Source organism: Panthera tigris, chromosome F3 (genome assembly GCF_018350195.1).
Source record: "Panthera tigris isolate Pti1 chromosome F3, P.tigris_Pti1_mat1.1, whole genome shotgun sequence".
NCBI classification, from domain to species: domain Eukaryota; kingdom Metazoa; phylum Chordata; class Mammalia; order Carnivora; family Felidae; genus Panthera; species Panthera tigris.
In genome coordinates this window covers 25,997,576-26,023,813 of record NC_056678.1, presented here as the reverse complement: position 1 = coordinate 26,023,813, position 26,238 = coordinate 25,997,576, and the positions used below count along the sequence as shown (strand labels likewise).

At 40.9% G+C, this 26,238-nt stretch overlaps 2 protein-coding genes and 1 long non-coding RNA gene across 3 annotated transcripts; 1 reads left to right on the top strand and 2 right to left on the bottom strand.

Annotated features, from left to right (window-relative positions):
• Positions 1 to 1,163: 1,163 nt before the first annotated feature.
• Positions 1,164 to 2,197, bottom strand: LOC102962702 (transmembrane epididymal protein 1-like). The gene has a single exon (XM_007096204.3). It carries the CDS (start codon positions 2,067 to 2,069, stop codon positions 1,164 to 1,166), a length of 906 nt encoding a protein of 301 aa, XP_007096266.1. The 5' UTR covers positions 2,070 to 2,197.
• A 2,256-nt stretch (positions 2,198 to 4,453) lies between these two features.
• LOC122236031 lies at positions 4,454 to 6,389 on the top strand. Its single transcript, XR_006214240.1, has 3 exons — positions 4,454 to 4,496; positions 5,928 to 6,069; positions 6,342 to 6,389. It is a non-coding gene; the product is annotated as an uncharacterized LOC122236031 (long non-coding RNA).
• An 8,440-nt stretch (positions 6,390 to 14,829) lies between these two features.
• On the bottom strand, positions 14,830 to 15,735 carry LOC102962979 (transmembrane epididymal protein 1-like). Its single transcript, XM_007096205.3, has one exon. It carries the CDS (start codon positions 15,733 to 15,735, stop codon positions 14,830 to 14,832), a length of 906 nt encoding a protein of 301 aa, XP_007096267.2.
• Between the last annotated feature and the right edge of the window lie 10,503 nt (positions 15,736 to 26,238).

The window sequence follows — 26,238 nt, the reverse complement described above, 5'->3', positions numbered from 1 at the left end:
GATGGGTAAATCAACCTGCTGAGTCTCAGTTTTCTGGAAGTTCCTTACGGATTAAAAAGCACTAACAGAGTAAACAATTCAGAAATAGGTTAGTGATTTTATTTCTCCAAGAATGAGGAAGAGAGTGGGGTCATGACTAAGGAGATGATTCAGGTTTTAGTACTGTTGGTGTTTCCCCAAGGTTCACAGAACCTTGAGTCTGACCTGAAACACATTTAGAAGCAACAGGGGTAGGCAGAGATTCTGGAAGCAAACAAACCTTTATTAAGCATTACCTACACTACATTTTTGCCACATACATAGGAAATTATGTAACTTGGATACAGCAAAGTCCTTACCCTTTGGGAGTCTATGCTTTAGGTGTTGAGGAAAAACCTCCCCAAAAACCCAAGTATATGACCCAAGGACACGATCTAGGAAACTATATGCGTGAAGGTGGTGATAGTGAAATAGGTAAGCTTTGGTTGGAATAGGAGTAGTAAAATATGAAGTTGGAAAAGCACTGAGCATTTGAATTCTATGTTTGAAGTCTGCACATTTGAAATATTGCTATGTTAAAGCATTAATAAAGTCTCGCTTTATGAATTTGGATTTGAAATGAAAGCAATCCTTAAAAATGGGAGGGGGTATAAAAATAATAATTTCAACATGTATAAATTAATTATAAATTGTTTATATTACTTCCACATGGCAGTGCAACTTTAGTGAGCAAACTGAAGTACTCACTTTTATCAGGATAAGACTTGAATGATTCCAGTTTTGAATTGCGACAAATCATTATACTTTCAGGTAAAAGGCAATCACTTGTGCCTAGAGAAGTAGCTGGTGATGGCATGACTGCTAGACTCTGCTCTCCTCCCTTTGAAGGCCTCCCTTCTATCGCATCCTCTGCCCCTCATGGCTTTTACACTTTCCTACTCCCCTGGTGCTCTCTCTACCACCCCACCAATCCCATCAGCATCTCTTTCTCAGGTTCCTCTCTCCTCATCTCCTCAGCAACTAGAAGATCAAGGGCAGGAGATGTACCAGCAGATGGAGACCAACTGCTCTCCTTCATGGCCATTACCTTCACTGGGGACCGAAAAGGGTACATTGCACGTGTCTGAGAGAACACACAAGGGAAAAGATGAGTGGACAATGGGCCAGGCATTCTAGGCCCTGTCTCAGGGAGAGCTCTTTGAAAGGAGAGGAGCCTGGTCATCTTTCTCTGACTGTTCCACTTCCCGCAGCAATTTGTAGAGGGGTCCTGTAGTGCCCTTGTGATGTGGAGCTTCTTTGGATTCCATCAGCTTCAAGCTGGGACAGTAACAATGATGCCAAAAGGAAGAGATTCCATAGATTCCCAGCAGACACAAAGCATTGATCATCACATGCCAACAGAAGAAGGTGGTGATAAACATGAGGTCACTGATGTCATCATCCTGCCATGGGTAGCCAGTGACTGGTCTGTACAGAATAAAGCCCCCCTGTATCAGCCAGGAGCCCATCGTCAGAAACAGAAAAGTCTCAATCAGCAAGAGGTGAAATGTGTCAGGAGTCCACAGCTCTATGGTCAACACCAGCATCAACAGGAACACCACCACGATGAGCAGATAATGAACCTGAAGCTCTATCCCGGTTGAGTCCTGGCCGTGTGACATCAACAGCAGCAGGAGCACATAGAAGGTCAGGACCAGGGTACCTTTCTCTAGGACCACACACCTCTGAGGTAGCAAGTTCTTGCTCATGACATCTACACAGCCATTGAGGGTGAAGAGGATGAACATAGTGAGGTGCTGCCACTCTTTGGGGTACAGAAATCTTGGTGGAAGTTCTCTGTTCATTAGTATCAACCCTCCTTTAATGCAGCTGATCTCATAAGCTATCAAAATGGAGCCAGCCAACATCTTCAGCAAACCTCCATAAGATATTTTCCATAGACAGGCCCATCTTGTCTTATTCCTAGGATGGCATGAAGGATCCAGGAGAGAGTCTTTGAATATCATAGCTTTGGAGACTACTATTGCCTGACACAGTCCATATGAGATTAGAAACAGCCCTGGGTACACATGACCAATAAAGGTTCCCATTGAGCTACAGATCTGTCTAATGAAGGAGAGAAGAGCAAATTTTGGGCAAGTCCACAACTTCTGGGACTACTTCAAGGTCTGGGCTTTGGAAAGAATTGCCTTCCACCAACTTTTATCATCCCACCCCACCCACTGCTCCCACACCGAGGAAATGTTTCTTGAAACAAGCCTACATATTTGGTGGAGTAAAGCCTCATTGTTCCATTCCATTCTGGAACATTGAGAACTGACTTATGCCAAAGAAGAATACTTGTGAATGTAATTTTAGAGACTCCTCTCTATGGCCCTTGATGTACTTCTGTTCACACCTGTCCCTTTCTCCCATGGCTTCCCTCCCCTTGTGTTGCCCAGCACTCAGACAAGGAGAGGAGCATGGGATGGGGGTAGGGGTTGTTGCTCTGGTATCCTGAGGAAGCCTGGACACTCACAAACCCTACAGTATTCTTCAGTTCTCAGACGTAACTTCGGTCCAACTGTAAGGTTTCCTTTCTAGACACATGTATTTATAATAAACATTTGGATATGTGACCATATAATATACACCTAGTGTCTGCTTGGGTTTTCTGTTCTCTTATAGACACATTCTAAAGATCACCAAGAAAGCGTCCTTCACCACCACCTCCTCTTCAGATCTCCATTCATGGCCACACCCCTACTTCAACATCTCAACTGGCCGATAAATGGATCTGAAAAGCTGTCTTTTGGTATTGATTTTCAGGGATTGTGGTGGTTTTGTAGTGTGTCATCCTAACTATGCTTAAGCCATATTTTCCGGAATTTCCTTGTTTATAGACATTTCCAGGATGGGTTGGCTACAGGAGAGGTTTACATGAGAAGGTGGAAGTGAAACTTCAACCTAAACATGCTCTGAAGGCATAGAGTGCCAGGCGCCACTGCCATGTTGCTCATGTGTTCTGTTACTGATGCCCATCTCCTTGGCATGGGCAGCAGCCAGGCCTATAGCTCCCTCAGCTTGTCTTCATGTCAAGGGCACCAGCTTCTTCTGCAGGTCACTTGCCGTTGAAGTATGGGGTGGTGAGAGGCACACATGGGCTCAATTTTGTTCTCATCTGTTTTGGTTTGTCCTTGATATTCCCTAACTTCATGCAATATACTTTTCCTGACTGCTGCCATATTGACCTGAAATGACCTTAGGCCTCATCACATAGCAGAAAGGCCACAGCCTTCTGTAGACTTCTTTTACAAATGTATAAGGTCTAATATCCATAAGAAAACCATATTTCATACCCTTTGCTCCCTTGATTCATTCTTAACTGATACAAGGGATTAAGGTGTAATTCTTCAGATGCAGATACTGATGAGTGCGTGACTCCAGTGAATTGGTGTTGGTCGTTTGTATTTCAGTGCAAATTAGCCCATCAGCTTCATTTATCTGTTACTCCACTAGTGTCTAATGCACCTCACAAGACAGAGTATAGGAACTGGGTAACAGGGAGCTGAGTATAAGGCAGAGAGGATGGTGGAGAGAAAGGTACAGGGAATGTGAGGCATGCCCTAGGTCCACACATGGAGTTGGGTTTATTGCAGGAGGTATTGAAATAGGAATTTTTTGGAGTGTGGCAATTGTGCTAAGTGGGGGGAGGAAGTCCATCACTCAGCATGAACCATGCTGACATCACAGTCTTCTGCCATCAATCCTCAGAGTACAAGCATAGTCGTGGGGAAGAGAGGCAGCACCTGTATGCCGACAGCACCTCTAGAAGAGAGGAGGTGAATTTACACCCAGGTCATAGCACTGCCTCTGAGCCCTCACCCCCATCCAAATACCTACTCTTTCTCAAGTGCACTTAATTCCAGAAAAATTAAATCTCTCTCTCTGCCCTTGAAGATGGCAATAATTCAGATTGCTTCTTACTATTGAGAGATTTGGCAGGACTAAGATTTGAGTGTAAAGGCAAGTTGGAAAAATGAAGCTTAATTCTGTTTTATTAAGGGATTTGCTTATTTTAAAATTTATTTTTAGGCATATTTTTCAATTCATGTATAGTCATGTCAGAAAAATCAGGTAAATATATAAGCAAAGGAACAACCTTAAAAATGATCTTTAATCCTATAATCTGGAAGTGACCATTGCCACCAATGAGGTTTAGAAATACAGTTTTAAGAAGGAAGCCTAAGGAAGTGGAAAATGCATCGACTGGAAGTCATAAATCTGGGTTCTAATTCCAGTTCTCTCTTCATTTGCTGTATGTCATACCTCTTATGTGAAAAAAAAATTGAATTTTGAACTGAGCTTTCTACTGATGTGGAAATAAAAGAGCATGCCTGTTGTCACACAGAGTGAGCCTGTTTATCTCCTGTTTCTTTCTTTCTTTTGGTGAATTAACAAAACGCTTGGAGAGAATGGTAGAGCTCAATGCTCAGAGGGAGGAGATTCAAAGGGAAAAGCTGCATGACACATCTGAGGTGAGTAAGGGAGGAGAGGACCCCAGGGATTCTCTTTGGTTTTTGGATTTGCTCTGGGCAGAAACACAGGGTTCATCACTCCCCTAAGTAATAGGAGGACTGGATGGGGTGTGCATGGTCCACAGGCCCCAGGGAACTGCATTCAGTCACTTTTAATTTTGCTTCTCATACTTCAAGGCTGTGTTCCAAATGAAGTAGGGGCAGCAGAGTTCAGGCCAGGTCCCACACTCATCTTCCCAGTTGTTTCTGGCAGCCGTGAGCCAGGTGCCAGTGGTCAGAGGAGAAGGGAGATTAACAGCACTGACCCATCAGCAATGCGAGGTTGAAAGTGGCACATATGAGGACAAGTAGCCCCCATTAAGGTCCCATCTGGAATGCTCAGCCCCCCCTCCCCCCCCCCCCCATCTTGGCCAGGCACCAGCACTACATTTTGTTCATTAAAACATGGACATCCTGATCTCAGACTTTGAAGATAGGAATCACCTATCCCAAACCAGACCCTGCCCACGACTAGCCGAGAAGGAAGCCAAAGGTGGTGAATGATTAGCAGAACTGGCAGACAGCTCCAGAGTCTGTGGACAATGAGTACCTGGACAGCTGTCTCATTAGGGAAACTTTGCTTGACCACAGGAGCCCACAGAGTTCCTTCATGTCCTGGTTGCTTTACATTGAGACTCCCCTCAGACCTACCTTACCCCCCTCCCCACATTCTAGTGGGTCCCCAGGCACAGCCATTGCTGATTGTTTGGCATAAAATGCTAGAATGAGCAAGAAAGTCTTCAAATTCCTGAGGAATTTTCTACTACTCTGGATTCTACTGAATATAATAGGGCATATAAAAAAATATATAACATAGTTCTTACCCTCAAAGAGCTTATGATTTAGTTGAAGGCACACATCTCTACACACACACAATACAGACATTAGAGAACTATTTAGACTACCTCTCTTCCATAGAAATCAAATATGACATGTAATTTTAAATTTTGAATTTTGCACATTAAAAACAAAATGGTGAAATTTAATGAAGTATTATTTTTACCCAATGTATCTAAAATGTTATTTCAGCATGTAATTAATATAAAAATTAAAAATGAAGTATGTTAGATTCCTCATTTCATGCTAAGTCTTCAAACTCCAGTCTATATTTTATACTCATAGTGCATCTCAGTTCAGACAAGCCATATTACAAGCACTCAATACCTATATGTGGTTAGTGGCTGCCATATTGGATTGTGCAGATTTAGACAGTATGGAGTGACATGTTGAGTGAATTTTAAAGTTTTAGTGAAAAGAACAGATTATGGAGGAGATAGAAGTCTGGTCAAAATGGCATCTAGAGAACTATAGTATAAACTTCTTGATAGCCATGGGGTTTTACTATGGTGCTTTCCAAAAGCATCTTTTAATTTACCTCCTTTTGTTTACGAGGAACATCATCATCAACAACAACAAAAAATGATTGCAACTCACCTTGCTGCAAGGCAGAATACACCACAGGAAGAAAGAAAGACGGAGGCTGGGAACTCAAGCAGAACAACACAGGAAGTGGGTCCATGAAAATAGGCATAAGGTCAGAGATAGCCCATTGTTCATGGGCCTAACTTTCATCTTATTTCTAGTAAGGGTTACCAAACCTTGGGGTTTGTCATTGACTTTTCAAAACAAGGCTCACAGAAGATGGAAAACAACATTCTAATTTCTTTGTTTGAAAGGATATATATACTTTATTTCTCTTGGCACACCAGCCTATAATTTTCCTCTTTGACATTTTCTAAAACGTGAGCTTTATACCTCATTGCATAATTATGACTTAGGTTTCACAGTTTATGTAATTGATTTCAGGTATTTTTTGACGATCACATTTCAACAGCTGCAAATTTATTTTTCTTCTGGAAACTTTTGGCAAGGTAGAAGTATGTACTCAACTTACCTCTGTTATACCTGTTTATTCCTTTATGACTATGCTATTAATGCATACCCATGGCCAAGGACAGAACTCAAGGACCTTGAGTCTGTTTTGTTCCATAGATTATTTCTCTTCTAAACCAGAATATGCATACCCCAATTAGGAGTTAACCTTTGCTCCCTCTTGTTCAGAAATCTTAATTCTGCAATTTGGGAACCTCATGGTAAATCTCAGATTTCCCTGTGAGAGATACAGCTATCTGACCACCGACTCTTGCTCCCTTCCCACAATGTAGAGTATTGCTGGGACCACACTTCCCAGCCACTCAGTGACTGAGTTTGGGCCAGTGAAATGTGTAGGGAAGTGATGTACACCATTTCAAGACAGGACCTATAGAAACTTCCTCCTATTCCTCACCTTTTATTTTTCCATATCTGCTGGCTGAATACAGAGGACTGTGAGGCACTAGACAAGGACAAAGTCACAAGATGAAAGGAGTCACATCTGAAAGACCAGGTAGAAGACTTATAAGTATGGGAGAAATAACCTTCTTTTGTGTTAAGCCTACAAGATTTAGATTTATCTGTTCTAAATCGGTTAGTGTACGTTGTCTGCCAGGCCTCCAAGAGGACCCTGGAAGCTCATGTAAATTCAACACTTGTCCATCAACGTTAATGCGACAAATTACCTGAGGGGTTAAGTTGATTTCTCCCAACCAACTCCCTTCTCTGCTTTCAGTATCTTAAAGTCTAGAATTATTCTCATGTGCCCTGTTCAAGCCAGTGTTTCTAGGGCTCAGGAAACTAAATTCACAAAGGCTGCCTTGTAATTAATTATAGACAGAGAGCAAAGGAACTTCATGGTCCTGAAGCTTCTCATTCTCATTAGGATCCCTGCTTCATTTTGGTTACAGTCTTCCGCTAATGGGGCCACACATGTTTTTTGTTTGTTTGCTTGTTTGTTTTAATTTATTTTTTTAATTTAAATCCAAGTTAGTTAACATATGGTGTAATAATGATTTCAGGAATAGAATTTAGTGATTCATCACTTACATACAACACCCAGTGCTCACCCTAACAAATGCCCTCCTCAAATCCCATCACCCATTTACTCCCTCTTTCGCCCCCCTTCCCCATCAACTCTCAGTCTGTTCTCCGCATTCAAGAGTCTCTTATGGTTTACCTCCCTCTCTGTTTGAAACTATTTTTACCCCTTCCCTTCCCTCATGGTCCTCCATTAAGTTTCTCAAGTTCCACATATGAGGAAAAACATATGGTATCTGTCTTTCTCTGACTTATATAACAGCATAATACCATCCAGTTCCATCTACATTGTTGCAAATGGCAAGATTTCATTCTTTCTCATTGCCAAGTAGTATTCCATTGTGTATATAAACCACATTTTCTTTATCCATTCATCAGTTGATGGAATTTTGGCTCTTTCCATAATTTGGCTATTGTTGAAAGTGCTGCTATAAACATTGGGATACATGTGCCCCTATGAATCAGCACTCCTGTATCCTTTGGATAAATTCCTAGTAGCACTATTGCTGGGTTGTAGGGTAGTTTTATTTTTAATTTTTTGAGGAACCTCCACACTGTTTTCCAGAGCAGCTGCACCAGTTTGCATTCCCACCAGCAGTGCAAGAGGGTCCCCTTTCTCCACATCCTTGTCAACATCCGTTGTTTTCTGAGTTGTTAATTTTAGCCACTCTGACTGGTGTGAGGTGATATCTCATTGTGGTTTTGATTTGTATTTCCCTGATGAGGAGTGATGTTGAGTATCTTTTCAAGTGTCTGTTGGCCACCTGGATGTCTTCTATGGAAAAATGTCTATTCATGTCTTCTGCCCATTTCTTCACTGGATTATTTATTTTTCATGTGTTGAGTTTGATAAGTTCTTTATAGATTTTGGATACTAACCCTTTATCTGATATATCATTTGCACATATATTAGCCCATTCTGTTGGTTACCTTTTAGTTTTATGATTGTTTCCTTTGCAGTGCAGAAGCTTTTTATCTTTATGAGGTCCCAATAGTTCATTTTTGCTTTTATTTCCTTTGCTTTCGGAGATACGTCAAGCAAGAAATTGCTGTGTCTGAGGTCAAAGAGGTTATTGCCTGCTTTCTCTTCTAGGGTTTTGATGGTTTCCTGTCTCACATTTAGGTCTGTCATCCATTTTGAGTTTATTTTTGTGTATGGTGTAAGAAAGTAGTCTAGTTTCATTCTTCTACATGTTGCTGTCCAATTCTCCCAGCACAATTTGCTAAATAGATTGTCTTTTTTCCATTGGATACTCTTTCCTGCTTTGTTAAAGATTAGTTGGCCATGAATTTATGGGTCCAATTCTGGGTTCTCTATGCTATTCCATTGGTCTGCGTGTCTGTTCTTGTACCAGTACCATACTGTCTTGATGATTACAGCTTTGTAGTAGAGGCTAAAGTCCAGGATTGTGATGCCTTCTGCTTCGGTTTTCTTTTTCAACATAACTTTGGCTATTCGAGATCTTTTGTGGTTCCATACAAATTTTAGGATTGTTTGTTCTAACTTTGAGAAGGATGTTGGTACAATTTTGATTGGGATTGTATTGAATGTGTAGATTGCTTTGGGTAGTATCAACATTTTAACAATATTTGTTCTTCCAGTCTATAAGCATGGAATGTTTTACCATTTTTCTGTGTCTTCTTCAATTTCCTTCATAAGTTTTCTATAGTTTTTAGCATACAGTTCTTTCACATATTTGGTTAGGTTTATTACTAGGTATTTTATGGTTCTTGGCACAATTGTAAATGGGGTCTATTTCTTGATTTCTCTTTCTGCTGCTTCATTATTGGTGTATATAAATGCAACTGATTTCTGTACATTGATTTTGTTTCCTGCGGCTATTTAGGATTTTTGAATACATTAATTAAATCCTTTGGTTGTCTTGACTGAAGTTGGAAGACCCCCTTAATTTATTACCCACATGTTTGGAAATTAGTCTCCTTCATTATATGTTCACTTTTGTGAAATTCGGTTGTAGTTTTTCTCTTGTCACTGTTCCAGATATCTGGAGGGAGAATTGTATTTAAGGATTCTGGCCTCCTGTACACTTACTTCACTGATGTTTCAGATAGGGTCCCACTAGGAAATAGATGGCCACACACACTGGGATAGTTCAAGAAAGGTTTAATAAAAGGTGCTTCTTACATATATGTGTGCAGGGTGCAAGGAGATCACAAGAGAGAGCTGAGTAACAGTAGGAGCTGTTATTACCTCTAGGCACCAAAGTACCTAAGTAGGAGAAGTTCTGGCATATGCTAGGACTGTGTAGTGGGTTGAATGGTCACTCCTAAAAAGATATTTCCAAGTCCTAACCCTCAGGACCCTGTGAATGTGACCTTATTTGATAAAAGGGTCTTTGTGGATATAATTAAGGTAACGACCTTGAGATGAAATCATCCTGGTTTTAGGGTAGGGTATAAATCCAATGACAGGTAACCTTATAAGAGAAAGTCTGAGGAATATTTGAGACACAGAAACACACAGAGGAGAAGACAATGTAAAGATGGAAGCAGAGCTTGGAATGATGTATCTACAAGCTAAGGAATGCCAAGGGCTGCCAGCAGTCATCAGAAGCTGAGGGAGAGACATGTGACAGATTCTCCCTCAGATCCTCCAGAAGGACTCAACACTGCCTTCACCTTGACTTTGGACTTCTGGCATCCCAAACTGTGGGACAGTAGATTTCTGCTGTAGGCTGCTTAGTTTGTGGTAACTTGTTATGGTAGTCTAGGAAATGGATACTGATGGTGTCATGGTGGCAAGATACTGCCAGCCTGATGTGACCCCAGAGGCAGGAGCAAAAAGAACAAAAAATCAAAACCCTAATCTCATTCTCTTAAACCATCCTCCTGCTGGGGCTTGTCATTGGCCAAAGGTTGCCTGAAGCCAAGGGTAAGGAATAATGATGTGCTACAGACCAGGGCAGTCACGTGGGAAAGAGCAGGATGGAAGTGAAAGGTGGATTTGGAGGGGCAAACTTAAGATAAACAGTATGTCTTTTTTAGGTTATAGGTAAAGTAACCAAGAATCCCAATGTGTCTGTTGGAGTTTGGTTTTTACCTGTTGTCCCAGTACAAGTATTAATTTTGCCTTTTCTTTCTCAAGGGTTCAAGTTTGAATGATAAATTACATGGTCACATTAGTTATAGGCTAAAATCCAATTGGATTAGTATTCAGATGGATAGAGAGTTTTCTGCACAGTATGTTAAATGAAGCAAGTGACCACACCATCAGGATGTCATCTCTTCCGATTGCCCTGTGGTCCTGACTGCTCTTGGTAGGTGTAAGAAGAAGAATTAAGACCTTCTGAAGTTAACAAGAACATAACTGTCTCCAAAACCTGGATCAGATGCTCCATATTTTCTGAAGTTAGCTTTTTTCATCTTGGAGATCTTTTTTGTTAGGACATACAGATCTCCCCTGTTCTTTTTAAGTCCTGTACAGTACTCCCTAATTTATTGAACCATTTCCCTACTGGTGATAGTTTATTATTTAAAGTTCCTCATGGAAAAAATACTTCAGTGACCATTCTTGTATATGCTCTTTGTATAGATGTGTGAATATTTCTAGAATAGATACTGTGTCAGAGCTATAGACAACAAGAATCTACTCTGGCTAGTTTAAGAGAAGGAATTTGTTTAAATAGATAAGTTAGTTCACAGAATCATTAGGATGGCTGGAGAAAAAGACTTCAGGTTTAAGTGTGAAGGACCAATGCTCAGAATTGCACTGTCGAAATGGGCTTAGGTTGCTGCTTTTGACACTGACCCCAGAACTACAGGGCAGACCAGTGTGTTGACGAACACACATTGACACTAGTCTCCTACAGAATAGCAACCCTGTGCACAGCCAGTTTCCTTACATTGCTCACTTGTGAGGTGAAGTCTTAAGTGGGTGCGTCTAATTGGTCACATGACTGTACCCTAGCTAGCTACAAGGGAGACCAGGAATTAAAAATAAAGATCTACCAGGAAGGCAAGCCTGATAAAGTGGAAATTGTTCAAATGTTGGGAAGCTCTTTTCATGAGTCTAAAGATGGTGTTAGACTCATATGACACATGTCTACTGCAGACAGCATAAAGTGGAGCTGTCTGTTGAAGGATATGTACACTTTAAATTCTGGCACCCTCTGCCAAACTGACTTCAAAGAAACGTAGACCAATTCACATTGCCACCTGCAGTGTATGATAATTCCCTACATCTTTTTTCCTACATGGTCTCCAGCAACAGATAGTATTATTTCTTTAATACTTTTGACAATTTTTGACAACCTGATATTAAATAAAGATCCTACTTTTTAAAAATCTGCTTTTTCTCAAAATTGGTTAACCAATTTTTAAAACATTTTTTAAAAATTTATTACCCATTTGTTCTTCTGAGACATAGTCATTTATATCTTCTGCCCGTTTTTTTTAATATTATGTTGCTTTTTTGTTTGCTAATGTTTGAACATCTGTGTATATCCTGAGCATCAGATTATTTTTCTCTGTTCCATTTGTTGAAAATATCCTTCACAGTATCTCTTTTATCTCTTTTGCTTATGTCTTTTAGTTATGGTAAATTTAAATAAAATGGGTAATCTTTTCAGTTTTTTTCCCAGAAAAATGTTCATGTCTTTTAATATAAAATATCCTCCTTTAATCCCTTCAAAACATTTTTCTAGGCTTACTTGCTCATGTTTATTTTCTTCAGTCTATCTATTATTGTGTGTGTGTGTGTGTGTGTGTGTGTGTGTTGTATGAGATAGAAACTAGGATATTATTATTTGTTTGTTTTGTTTTTCCAAGTGCAGAGCCAGTTATTCCTCACATTTTTTGAAGAGCCCATTCTTAACATGTATTTAATTTTTCCACTATGTATTTCTGTTTCTGGAGACTTTGTCACATTACACAATGTTGATTTAAGGCTCTATGATGATACTTGCTTTCTCCTACACCACAGTTTTAATGACTGAATTCTTATAGTGTATTATGAAAGCTGGTAAAGCAATTTATTCCTCATTTTTTTCTTCTAGGAAAAAAAAAGACCTAGGGTCGTCTCTATCTTTCTTTCCCAGATATATTTTAGAATAAGTTTACTGAATTCAATTAAAATAACATGGAGAATTTTTTGATTAGAAGTATATTTAATTTAAGTAGGTTTCTGGGGTGCCTCGGTGGCTCAGCCAGTTAAATGTCTGACTCTTGGTTTTGGCTCAGGTCGTGGTCTCACAGTTTGCGGGATTGAACCGTGTCAGGCTCCACACTGATAGCAAGGAGCCTACTTGGGATTCTCTCTCCCTCTCTCTGCCCCTCCCCCACTTGCTCTCTCTCTCTCTCAATGAATAAATAAATAAATAAATAAATAAACTTAAATAAAAATCAATTAATACATAAATAAATAAATACATACATACATACATAAAAACATTTCTGTAAATGCAAGTATGTTGACTGGAAGGTATGTTTTATGGTGTATTATGTTAGGAGAAATTAATTTATTATTAGAGATTTCCTTAGCAGTTTAGAAATGGGGCACAAATAACTTGTTAAGACCAATGAGTTGTTTTCTGTATTTCTTCATCATTTACCATGATTATATTAAAATGGCAATAAAAAAATTGGGAGCCCCAAAGAAAACTAATGGGAAAGCACTCAGGAACTAAGTGTAACAGGAGAAACAAGAAGGATTAGAAATACTCAAAGAAACATGTTGTTCCTGGCTCTGCTCTGGCCTGTATCTAGAAATATAAGCCCCAGCCAGAAGTGCAAGGGCCTATCAGCCTCTTCATACCCCAAGGAGCCAAGGGGGTAGAGACAAACGTACTCTTTAGGAGGAGGGGCATGGGTAATTGCACTGTTCTACTCATGCACAGTGGGTATCCTCACTGCCTACTTTCTGCCCATTCCTTGTCTGGATCAGTCAACCCCTCCTCTACAGAGAAGTCAGTGGAGCCCAGGCTACAGAAGCAGGCACTTGACTTTCAGACCTGCCAGCTTAGGTTTCTGTCCTGACTCTGGCCAGCCATGAGTCTTTGGACACATTAGCCCATCAGAGTCTTAGTTGTAGAAACTTCTGGAAAGCCAACAGGGGGTACCTTATGAAGATAAACTAAGCAATAACATACAGAGAAACTTTTTCAAATAGGTCAGTGGAGGTTTTATTTTACACACAGAGCAGGAAGTGAGTGGACACACTGCTTAGATGATTTAGACTTTAGACTGTAGATGCCTCCCTGAGAGTTCACAGAGCAGTCAAACATTATATTTAGGAGACACAGGAAAAGGAGGCTCTGGAAGAAAATGAAACTTCCTTAAGTATCAACCACATAGAGGACAATGTTATATCCTGGAATATGCAAAGCAAATTAGGTAACTAGGATATGACAAATTCTCCATTCTTAAGGAGCCTAACTTTCAGTGAGGCAAAACTTCCTCATGAGAAATAGGACAGAGCTGAATGTATCAGCAGTGTGGGCAAAATCACAAAGCACAATTAGATGAGTTGCTGAGGAGTTACAGGTCAAAGGAACATAACAAATGTTTCTGGAGAAGGAATTCTTGGTGGTAGCAGTGCAAGGAGATTTAATGCTGGGTAAAAAAATAACTGTGTACTAAATATGTGACTGGCACTGGCATTTTCTAAATTGTACACCTTATTATTTGGCAAAGGCACAAGAGTAGTACATAATAAATTAGGATCTAGTAGATTGCTGGTGGGACTGGTGGTAAACAAGTAGCTTATAAGCTTGCTTTGCCTGGATTAGAAGTCAGGAATAAGACATGTGGTGGCATTTAATGAAAATTTGGCTTATGGAAATTTGAAAAATTGTGATATGAAATTACCGATTTTCACTTTATGTGCAAAATTCGAAATGATATGAATCTACCCAAATTCAAAAATATATATAAGATTCTTACCACTTCAACGGGATAAGTGAATTGTACCACATCTGTTTCCACATGGTGTTGTCACTTAAGCTGGAAAACAGAAACACCCAATATTGCAGTTTTGATTTATGAGAAGTTTTTATTCCTTGAGTAAAATCCTAGAGAAGTAGCTGGTGGTGGCATGACTGCTAGACTCTGCTCTCCTCCCTTTGAAGGCCTCCCTTCTATCGCATCCTCTGCCCCTCATGGCTTTTACACTTTCCTACTCCCCTGGTGCTCTCTCTACCACCCCACCAATCCCATCAGCATCTCTTTCTCAGGTTCCTCTCTCCTCATCTCCTCAGCAACTAGAAGATCAAGGGCAGGAGATGTACCAGCAGATGGAGACCAACTGCTCTCCTTCATGGCCATTACCTTCACTGGGGACCGAAAAGGGTACATTGCACGTGTCTGAGAGAACACACAAGGGAAAAGATGAGTGGACAATGGGCCAGGCATTCTAGGCCCTGTCTCAGGGAGAGCTCTTTGAAAGGAGAGGAGCCTGGTCATCTTTCTCTGACTGTTCCACTTCCCGCAGCAATTTGTAGAGGGGTCCTGTAGTGCCCTTGTGATGTGGAGCTTCTTTGGATTCCATCAGCTTCAAGCTGGGACAGTAACAATGATGCCAAAAGGAAGAGATTCCATAGATTCCCAGCAGACACAAAGCATTGATCATCACATGCCAACAGAAGAAGGTGGTGATAAACATGAGGTCACTGATGTCATCATCCTGCCATGGGTAGCCAGTGACTGGTCTGTACAGAATAAAGCCCCCCTGTATCAGCCAGGAGCCCATCGTCAGAAACAGAAAAGTCTCAATCAGCAAGAGGTGAAATGTGTCAGGAGTCCACAGCTCTATGGTCAACACCAGCATCAACAGGAACACCACCACGATGAGCAGATAATGAACCTGAAGCTCTATCCCGGTTGAGTCCTGGCCGTGTGACATCAACAGCAGCAGGAGCACATAGAAGGTCAGGACCAGGGTACCTTTCTCTAGGACCACACACCTCTGAGGTAGCAAGTTCTTGCTCATGACATCTACACAGCCATTGAGGGTGAAGAGGATGAACATAGTGAGGTGCTGCCACTCTTTGGGGTACAGAAATCTTGGTGGGTACTTCTTGTTCATCAACACCATCCCATCATCAAGACAGAAGACTACATAAATTGTTAAGATGGAACCAGTCACTATCTTCAGCAAACCTCCGTAGGATATTATCCACAGCCTGGCCCATATTCCCTTATGCCTGGGAGGGCATGAAGGACAGAGGAGAGAGTCATTGACTATCATGGCCTTAAAGACCACTGTGGCCTGATACAGTCCATAGGAGAAAAGATACAGCCCTGGGTATATATGCCCTATGAATTTTCCCATGAAATTATAGGTCTGTCTTCCTAAGGAATGAGGACAAAACTCAGGACCTCACTGCTCTCCTCTCTATTGAGGGCCCTTCAAGTTGTAGGCTACATATACAAAGCTAACTTCTACCTCTTTTTATCGTCTCTCTCTGCCCACTGCTCCCAGAGAGAATTCAAAGTTCTGGACAGGACCCTACACTTTTGGTAATGAGTCTCATTGTTCCATTCCATTCTAGTACACTGGGAACAAACTGACTTCTGCCAAAAAAAGGAAGGTGAATATTTCCTAGTATGTACCTGTGAGAATGTGCACTCTCATGAGCTCTGTGTTTGGGCCTTTGAGATGATTCTGGTCACACTGTCCCTCTCTCCCATGACCTGCTTTCTTCTGCTCCTGTCCAGTGCTTAGAGAAGCAGTAGAGTGGTGCATGAACTGTAGATTACCCAGAAACGGCCGTGGTTACTCACAAATATTTGTGTATTTTTTAAGAACGCTTACTCACATCTTTGACCATATATTGAAAGAAAATATATTCTCCCTGAAAATAAAAATTTGTAAACATTTGGGGATGTGCTCACATACATGCATACTAAGTACCTACCTGGCCACTTCATTTCTCTGTAACAGATTTGGGGACCCACCAAGAAAGCCCCTCATTTGCCCCCAAATCTCTCTCTACTGGATAGTAGATAAACTTGAAAAACCACTTTTTGAGATGAATTTGGGAATGTTAAGGTGTACTTTGTTGTTAAAATGCAAATATTTTCAGACATAGATTCAGTAAGCTGTTTATATTTAATGTGAATAAGTTCATCAACTTTATTTTCTAATTACATTTGCTATGTGCCTAATACTTATAAGTAGAAAAAGTCTTAGGCAGTGGTTGATAGCCAGCTGCATCTGAGGTAATACATCCTGGGCAAGTGGCTTCATATAGAGGGATGGTAAAGAGCAAGGTACAGGGAACATGAGTCAGGCCCTTGGGCACACAGTGGTTCTGGATTTATTGCAAGAGGTACGGGGAATAGAGTTACTCTGACAGTGATATAGGTGTGTGGAAGAGGAGGAAGTTCATCACTCGAGATAAAGAATGCAGACATCACAATCTTCTGCATAATCAGAGTACAAGCAATACTGTGGGGCAGAAAGGCAGCACCTATATGCTGATAGCACCCCCAGTGGGGAGGAGGACTTACACCCAAGTCACAGCACTGACTCTGAGCCCTGACCAGTATCTCTCTTTCCTACACTCACTTTATATCAGAAAACAAAAAAAACAAAACAAACAAACAAACAAACAAAAACAAAAACAAAAAAACCGAACCCAGTCTGTCCATGCCCTTGAGGATGAAGGCCATTTCTTGACAGTGGGAGAGTGAGGATTTGAGTATAAAAGTGCTGTGCGAGAGAGAGCTGAAGATTACAGAGGGATTTACCTTCCTTTTTCCATTTTAATTTCAACTTTCCTTTCTTACACAAGTGTGGCACACATTGGCCAGCAATTCACTATATTCATATCCTTTTCTTCCTTTGCGTACTGATAAACTACATTTCCTACCCTGCTTTGCAATTGAGTTCTAGCCAATCAGGGTATAAATGGAAATGATACAGATTACTTCCTGGTCTCACTCATTAAATTCTCCCTTACATACTCTTCCATGTTATTTTCCTTTCTCTGGCTTTAGACAAAACATCACAGCTTACTATATGGTGTTGAGAATAGAGGAACTCTAGGTTGGAAGGAACAGGTTTCCTGGACCACTCCTTCTAGGAAACCTATACTTTTGTTCAGGAACACTCATTTTGGACTATAAATAAACAAGGAATAAGCTATTTTTCTTGAGCTATGGAAATTTTCACATGTGTTTGCTATTGTGGCTAGAATACCCAAGCTAATGCAAAACTAACACATAGACTTCATAGAAAAAAATTTAGAAAAATTCATAAGCAAAATGAGAGAAAAATAAGTGCCTGTAGTTCCAAACTTGATGATAACCACTGCAAAACCCCAGCTTTATGAAAGCAGGGCTGTGAAATGGAAAAAAAAATGACAAAATTGAGAAACCAGGATTCCAGTCCCAATGTCCACCTAATGAGTAGAACTTTGGCTTCTCTATTAATGAAAGGAAAGAACTGTGGCATCTGTATTCTTTAAGTTGAGAGAGAGAGAGTATGGATGGGGAGGAGGTGGGAGGGAAACACTTGGGGGGTTTGTATAGGGAATGATTTTGTCACCCCACAATTTTTCCTTTTTAGCTAGTGGTCAAAACACCCAGAAAACTTCAAAGAGCTGGAACGGTCAAGGAGAGGAGGTATAAAGGGAAGCAAGAGTATGACATTGTGATACAGCGGACTAGGGAGGAGAAATCTCTGGTACTCTCTGTGGTTCTTGTCTTGACCTGGGGAATTGTTGAGCTGCTCTGAGGGGAATTGGCTCTCAGTACAGCAAAGCCCATTTCTCCACTGAGTATCTACCATCATCAAAGAGCTGGTGTGTTTTTCTGAGTAGCTCAATTCTACCTAGAATGGACTGCAGGTGTCAGAGAAGACTGGGGTCACTAGTAGTGTTATCTCCAGCACCTCAGTGCTGTGGGTCTAATAGACATAGTAGATGTTGAGGGACAAGCAGATACCACTTATCTCCTGACCACCACATTTTTTTTTTTATTTGATGTGGAAAAGTAAATTGGGCTATTTTTATTTTTTTATTTTTTAAATATGAAATTTATTGTCAAATTGGTTTCCATACAACACCCAGTGCTCATTCCAACAGGTGCCCTCCTCAATACCCATTACCCACCCTCCCCTCCCTCCCACCCCCCATCAACCCTCAGTTTGTTCTCAGTTTTTAAGAGTCTCTTATGTTTTGGCTCCCTCCCTCTCTAACGTCTTTTTTTTTTTTTTTCCTTTCCCTCCCCCATGGTCTTCTGTTAAGTTTCTCAGGATCCACATAAGAGTGAAAACTTATGGTATCTGTCTTTCTCTGTATGACTTATTTCAGTTAGCATCACACTCTCCAGTTCCATCCACGTTGCTACAAAGGGCCATATTTCATTCTTTCTCATTGCCAATATTTATAGCAGCACTTTCAACAATAGCCAAATTATGGAAAGAGCCTAAATGTCCATCAACTGACCACCACATTTATCTTCAGCTTTGGCCATTCCTGGTAGCCGTGAGGCAGTGATCAGAGATGAGAAAATAACAGTACTGACCCAAGAGCAATGCGAGGTTGAAAGTGGCAAGTATGGGGACAAAGCAGTCCCACTTCAGGTTCCGTCAGGTCGCCACCTTGACCAGGCACCAGCACTACATGTTGTTCATTAAAACACGAACATCCTGATTTCAGACTCTGAAGATAGGAATCACCTATCCCAAACCAGGTGGTACACTGCCCACGAGTAGCTGAGAAGGAAGCCAAAGTTGGTGAATAATTAGCAGAACTGGCAGACAGCTCCAGAGTCTGTGGACAGTGAGTACCTGGACAGCTGTTTCATGGGGGTAACTTTGCTTGATCACAGGAGCCCATGGAGGTCCTACATGTCCTGGCTGTTCCACACTGAGACTACCCTCAGACCTGACCTCCCCCCACCACCCCCATTCTCAAGGGGCCTCAGGCACAGCCACTGCCACTTGTCTGGCACAAAATGCCAGAGTGAGCAAGAATGTCCTCAGGAAGTGAGTGAACATGAATTTACTAAATATTGTGAGATAATCTTGTTCTCACAAAGCTTCCAATATAATTAAATGTGTAGTACACACAGATACACACGTACATAGAAAATATACAAATATACATTACAGAATTGTGTAGAATTAGTAAATGTCATGTTGAGTGGTGTGAAGAGGGCATTTCAGATTTCAATGACAGGAGTTGTTTGTGAGGGAGGTTCAAGTTTAATCAGAATTATCCTTAGATATGTCCTAGAAAACTGCTAGTAACTCAGGGAAGGTTTTAGTGCCATGCTTTCAAAAGCCTTTATATCAACTTTTAAAGAATCCTTCATTTCTTATCATTGCAGGGGAGATATGACTAAGAAACCAGGATATGTGTGTTCTAGAATGGCAGGGTCAATCAAGTGCTTGCACCATCAGTCTCTAATGCTAAGTCAAGGGCACTTATGGGAGAAGGAGTAGGACTGGGATGGGACGGGAAAAGAGGTGAGGCTGAGAACTTTGACCTCCCCAGTTCCTTAGGATCTGACTTTCTGATGGAGGAAACCTCTCTTCCTACCTGAGAGAAAAAGGCTTCCTCTGCATGGCCACCTTTCAATGACTGTACCAGGGAGAGTCCTGTCCAAGGGGATGCTAGTCTCTGTAGGACCCACTCACATCACTCTTAATGCATCCAATGTCCGTAACAAGACTAGCTCTCAACAGAGCCCAGACATGTATGTACAGGACCTAGTCTGAAGTGGGAGAGGAAACCAATACACCAAAAGAATTACAAGGCCCCACAAATCAGTTTTGGCAAGAGTGTGGGGAGCATGGATATTTGACCACGTGAAGTGAAATTGGATTGCTGATTGAGACACAGTTATCAATATGAGTTTACTTTCCTGCGGTTCTAGGTTTAATATGCAGCTTAAGCATCTGGGAATGATGTAAAAAGTCAACTAGGTTGGCCAATTGAAACCTGGACTTCATGGTGGCTTACAGTCAGTGAAGTTGACATACTGGAATTTCCCTGGCAGACTCTAAAGAAACACTGCCAAATGGAACTTTCTTCAAAGATGGGAATTTTCTATAATCTGTGCTGTCCGATATGATAACTTCTAGCCAGCTATGGCTATTGAGAACTTGAAATGTGGCCAGTGTAACTAGGGAACTGAATTTTTAGTTTTAGTGATTTAAATTTAGCCACATGTGGATAGTAGCCATTGTATTGAATGATGCAGTTCTAATATAGGGAGTCTGAAGGCTCAGGGAAATGGCAAGGACACTTCATTTTTTAGCTAAATTCACTCTGGCTGCATCCCACAGGTTTTGATATATGGAGTGGTCTCATCACCACTTACTTTTCAATAATTTTTACATGTCTTTTTATTTTCTACTTAACCCAAAAGTTATCTAGGAAAACATCTTTTAATTTGCACATCCTTTTTAAATTATCCTTTTTATGTTGATGTTATTTTTGCTTTTTACAAATATGTTGTTCTTCATAAATATTCCATGAGAAGTATTTGAATATTCTACATTCCTATTAATTTTTATGTGTTACTTATGTGGTTTTTATGAGGACTACTGAGACGGGTGTATTATGTTTTTTTTTTTTTTTTTACTATGACTCTGGATTTGTTCATTCTCTTTTTACTTCTTTTTAAAATTCTCTTTATTTTTTTCAGTTTTTATTTTATGCACATAGCTGCCTAATGTTAATATGTTAAATTCATAATTGTCATATCTTTTTGGTGAAGTGAATATAAGAGAAGAAAACAAGGGTGTCTGGATGGCTCAGTCGGTTAAACATCTGACTTTGGCTCAGGTCATGATCTCACAATTTGTGAGTTCAAGCCCCACATTGGGCTGTCTGCTGTCAGCACAAAGCCTGCTTCAGATCCTCTGTCTCCCTCTTTCTCTGCCCCTCCCCTGCTCTCCCTCTCTTTCCAAAAGATAAATAAAAATTACCAAAAAAAAAAAAAAAGATAAAACTCTAAAAAAAAAACAATCATATTTTTCCCTTTTAATTATTATGGTTCTCATCTTTAGTTTTCTTTTCTTTGATATTAGTTTTTTAATATCTTATTTTCTTTTATTATTTTTATAGTATACTTACATGCATATGTTTTCAATCCTCTGGTGTCTGTTGTGTAAGCATGTCTTGTACTTACCTTAAGTTTGTATTTTAACCTGTTCTGAAAATCTGTGTTACTTTGACAGGGCAATTTAAGATACTTACTCTTATTGTGATCATTGATATAGTTGGACTTCTTTTTAACCTTTTATTTTATGGTTCTGTGTTCCTTTTTTGGTCCTGACCCCAGTTCCTCCTTTGAAAATATTTCCATAGGAATGAGTAACTTATGTTTCCCAGAATTAAAATTTCCACTGAAATAAATGAATGTCTCTTGGAACTGAAGGTTATGGGACTTGAGACTGGTGACACATTACTGTGTTTCTATGCTCTCCACATTTATACCCCTTCAGCTCCAGGTTTGTAAAACTTTACAAATAGTCCTGTGGAATCTTGGAAATTTGACATATGCCATCTGGCATGTCACATAAGTCAAAATTGTCCGTGGGTTCTCATAGCACCAGTGGTTGATGTGAAAACCTCTATTCTTTCATTCCTCATAAGTGAATTTTTACACTTATGTGTAAAATTCACTTATTAAATCCCCAAATTTAAGAAAAATGAAGGTCGCATCTCACCAGTACCTCATTCAAAGCCACACCATCAAGTGCACCAGTTATTGGTTATAATCTTTCTTGCCTGCTAAGACTAGAACATTCTGAGAGATCCTAAGAAACAATAGAGTGAGGCGGTTAATAGTACAGACTTTAGGATTACTCTGCCATGGTTGGAATCTCTTATTCCATGGTTGGAATTTCATTTATTCCTCATAAGTATAATATGGGGTCAATAATAGTATCTCCTCATGGGGTTACTGTGAGGTTTAGAAAAGACAATCCATGTAAAAACACTAGGCACAATCCTTGATACGCAGTAAGAACTCAGAAAATGGTAGCTGATATTGTAAGCAATCATCTTAGTCCACACCCAGGACTCTAGACTAGACTATTTTCATACAAATTGCTGTTTCCTTATGGTCCTCCCCCTTCTCTGAAGGAGAGCCTTGGAGCTCCTTGAGGACTCATGAAGAGACATAATCTACTCCTCTTGGTATTCTTAGTATCCCCAAAGCTGACTGAAGTTGTCAGTCAGTGAACAGAGCAGTTGGGGTTTAAACAGGTGCTACAGGTGTTGGCCTCATACTGGCAACCTCTGTCCTATGTTTACATTTTGTCTGCAGTTGCTGCATTAAGAAGACCTGCCCTTAATGAAATATTCAGTCCTAGATCTTTTCATGTCCCAAATTAACTTTAATGAGCAAACAGGGAAAGATCAAGAGGGCTGCGACTAGGACTTAGGGGAAACTTTGAAGCAGAAGCCAGGATGGGGTAGATGCCCTCTGGAGATGGGCCAGCGTTTGCTTTTGATGACAGTGAACCTTCAGATCTTGTTCATTTGAGCTGCAAACAAGGGGCTCTGAGAATTCAGTATACCTGAGATTTCATTTTTTGCAATGTCTCTGTGTTCCTCATTCAACAAACATGTGTTGAATACCTACTGTGAGCATGAATCGCACTCAAATGCTTTTATTATATGCTTTGGGTAATATCAAGGTGGGTAAGACACCGCCACTGCCCTCAAGAACTTTATGTTCTAGTAGAGGAAATAAGATGCACACAAATGGCCACATTGTGTGTTGGAGGGAAGGGGGTGGGGACTGTGACATGTAACAAAAGAGGTACAAATTTCCATCAGATTGAGGAAGGAACAATAGCTTCCACCTTGAAGGGAACCAAGACTGTTATATGCAGGAAGTTAGATTGAAGCTACCCTTTAAGAATGGTGGGATCTGGACAGGTAGGGGTGAGCAGTGGTCTTTCAGGTAGAGCACATGGTGAGAACTGGCAGGGAAGACCAGGGAACTTTTTGGTAATAGAAAGTTGTACTTACTCTGTTTCTTTTATATATATATAGTTGAATGATGGTAGTTTAGTGTCCCTTATGCTTATTTTTATTTCTCTCCTTAGCCCAGTCCCTAAGCTGGTGAGAAGCATATACCCAGGAATTTCTACTGGGCATCCCTACTGGAATTTCTACTTTGTTTGGGGGCAAAAAAAAAAAAAAAAAAAAGGAGCTGCAGGTCAATACTGATGTTTAAATAAGGAGTTTAGGGAGTTTAGGATTGCCACAGACAGTCCTCAGCAGAGGCAGTTTCCTCCTGTCAGAAAAGGGCCCTATCCTGGATAGAATCAATCCTGGACTGATTATCCCTACTGTTCCTGTCCTTGTTACAAACTCCTGGATGGCATGGTCCTCTTTTCTGAGTGTCCATCACAGCTATACCACCTAACACCTCTTCTTTCAAGGACAGTTCCTTCACTGCTTCCCCAGGCTTCTGGTTGAAAGTCTGGTTGAAGACTTTCCCAGAAAGGAGCTTAAGAATCCATCAGATGATCTGTTCTTACTAGAGTTGGGCTTCTGGACTTGTCTCAAGAGTAGTGGACTCATTTGGAACCATATCTTGTCATTTTCCATTTTTGGTATCGAATTTAACAAACATTTAAAACAGGATCTTAACTGAAACTCATCCTTCTGTCTCTGAGTTTCAAAGGCTAGTCATAAAACTGTTGGTGGTAAATCTCATTGTCATTCCAAGGGGAGGTGCGGGAGGTCTATGTCAGACTTTTAAAGGAAAGTCCTGGAGTCATGCTGCTGGCTTTTGCTCATCACCTACCTCTTGCCCATCTAAGAAGTAGAGGTTGACAAGAGATTGGAAAATGAGGATTTCTTTGCAGAGAACTGTCAGTGTCCTATGCATTCTCTGCACCATCCCCACTGGCTAGTGAGAGGGATAAAGGTGCACTCCCTTTACTCCAGGCCATGCAACAGGGCCTCCAAGGGTGCTACACAGAGAGCAGGACATGTGTTACCTAGAGGGACAGAAGGCCAATGTCTGATTCTCACCTGGGAGTCCAGTGGCAAGAGGCTCTTATGGGGTTGTGCCTGCTTAGTGCAGAGTGGGGAGAGGTGGTACAGAGGGAGTGACGGAAGGGCAATGGTGGTAGTGTCCAAAGGCTGCATATGAACCCTGTGAAAGTCAGCAGGCCTGGGCTTCTTCAAGAGTTCTTCCCCTAGAAAGCACCCTGGAGGGGCAAAGGGACCTAAGGGGCTCAAAGGGGGAGTCTCAGGTGGCCATGTGGAGAAAGCCTAGCCAGTACTCAGGTGGCTCAGTGGACAATCTCTGAGGAAGACAGAGGTATCCTTTGGAAAGAGGATCATGCAGAGGGCATGAACAAATATATCAGCCTCATAAGACCATGCTCCTTTCCCCAGTCTCTTTTTCTCTGAGTCCAACCTGGGACAGACTGGGTAGGGCAGCTAGAGAGTGGGCAGAGGTGAAGCGAGGAAGGGAGAGTAGCTGACCACATGCCACCTCAGCCACCTCCACCACCTCTGTGGACTTCTGAGCCTAAAGCAGCCCAAGCTAGGAGATGAGGAGTTGTGAACTGGACAAAAGTTCAGAGTTTAGAAAATTTATGTGAATTGGGCTGGATGATGATGATGGTGATGATTATTATTTAATTTACATCCAAGTTAGTTAGCATATAGTGCAACAATGATTTCAGGGGTAGATTCCTTAATGCCCCTTACCCATTTAGCACATTCCCCCTCCCATAATCCCTCCAGTAGCCCTCTGTTTGTTCTCCATATTTAAGAGTCTCTTTGGGCCGGATTATTTGATGAGTGTATCAGACTGGACCTTTATTATCTGAGTGACTGAGATTTTGGCCCAGGAGCAAAGAAAATCAGTTACACAGAGCACATTTAGGGGGCCATGGTAAGAAAGAATACATTGCTTCTGGCTTGCACCTGGATAGGTTGGGCTCATTCAACCAATTAGAGTCTGTGCTGTAACTGCACCTGTGTTAGGAGCTGTGGGAGTCACGGAGGTAAACACGTCCCACTGCCTGCAATCCAGGAGCTGCTAGAGAACAGGAACGCCTTTAATAAAAGGCATACCCTGAAAAGCCTGACAGTAATGTTCCAATGGAATATAGGGAAATGGGAAAGAAATTCCATCTTAGGATCCCCATGAGAGCCTTTGTGGAAGGGATCTGAGCTGGAGCAAATGGTATGGGTGGGGCAAATGTGAAGGAATGCTTGGAGATCAAAATTATATAGGCTGTGACTATGGCAGTTGGAATTAAAATGCAGTGTTTTAAAGATAAAAACCATAAAGCAAAATTCTCACTACACTTTACAGTTTGCAAAATTCTTGTGGATATCTTATTTCATGACAATTATCACAACCCATGGGATAGGTGGGGAATGTGTGTTTAGTGAATGAAATAACTGGGTCAGTGTTATTCTCTTACCCAGTAGTGCGTGCAGGGCTAGCCAGTGACACAACTAGCAACTGAACCCAGGCTTCCTAGTTTCTAGTGTTGTTTGTTAGTTGTTCCATGGCATTTAATCCTGTCCCTCCACACATGTTATGAGCAGTTCAGTTCTAAAGACTATTTCATTTTTTACTTTTGGAATGATAGGGGTGTATTGTGAGATTATGTGATTATACTGATTCATTCATTCATTCATTCAACAAATAATTACATTTTAGTGGAAGGGGAAAGACAATTAAAAATGAGCATTTATATATTAGATGCTGGTAAAGGCTAAATAGAAAATGAAACAGGGAAAAGGACGAGGACGTGCCAGGCCTGTGAGAGATTGCTATTTTAAATGAGAATATCACTGAAGCCTGATGTGATAATGGCAGTGTTTGA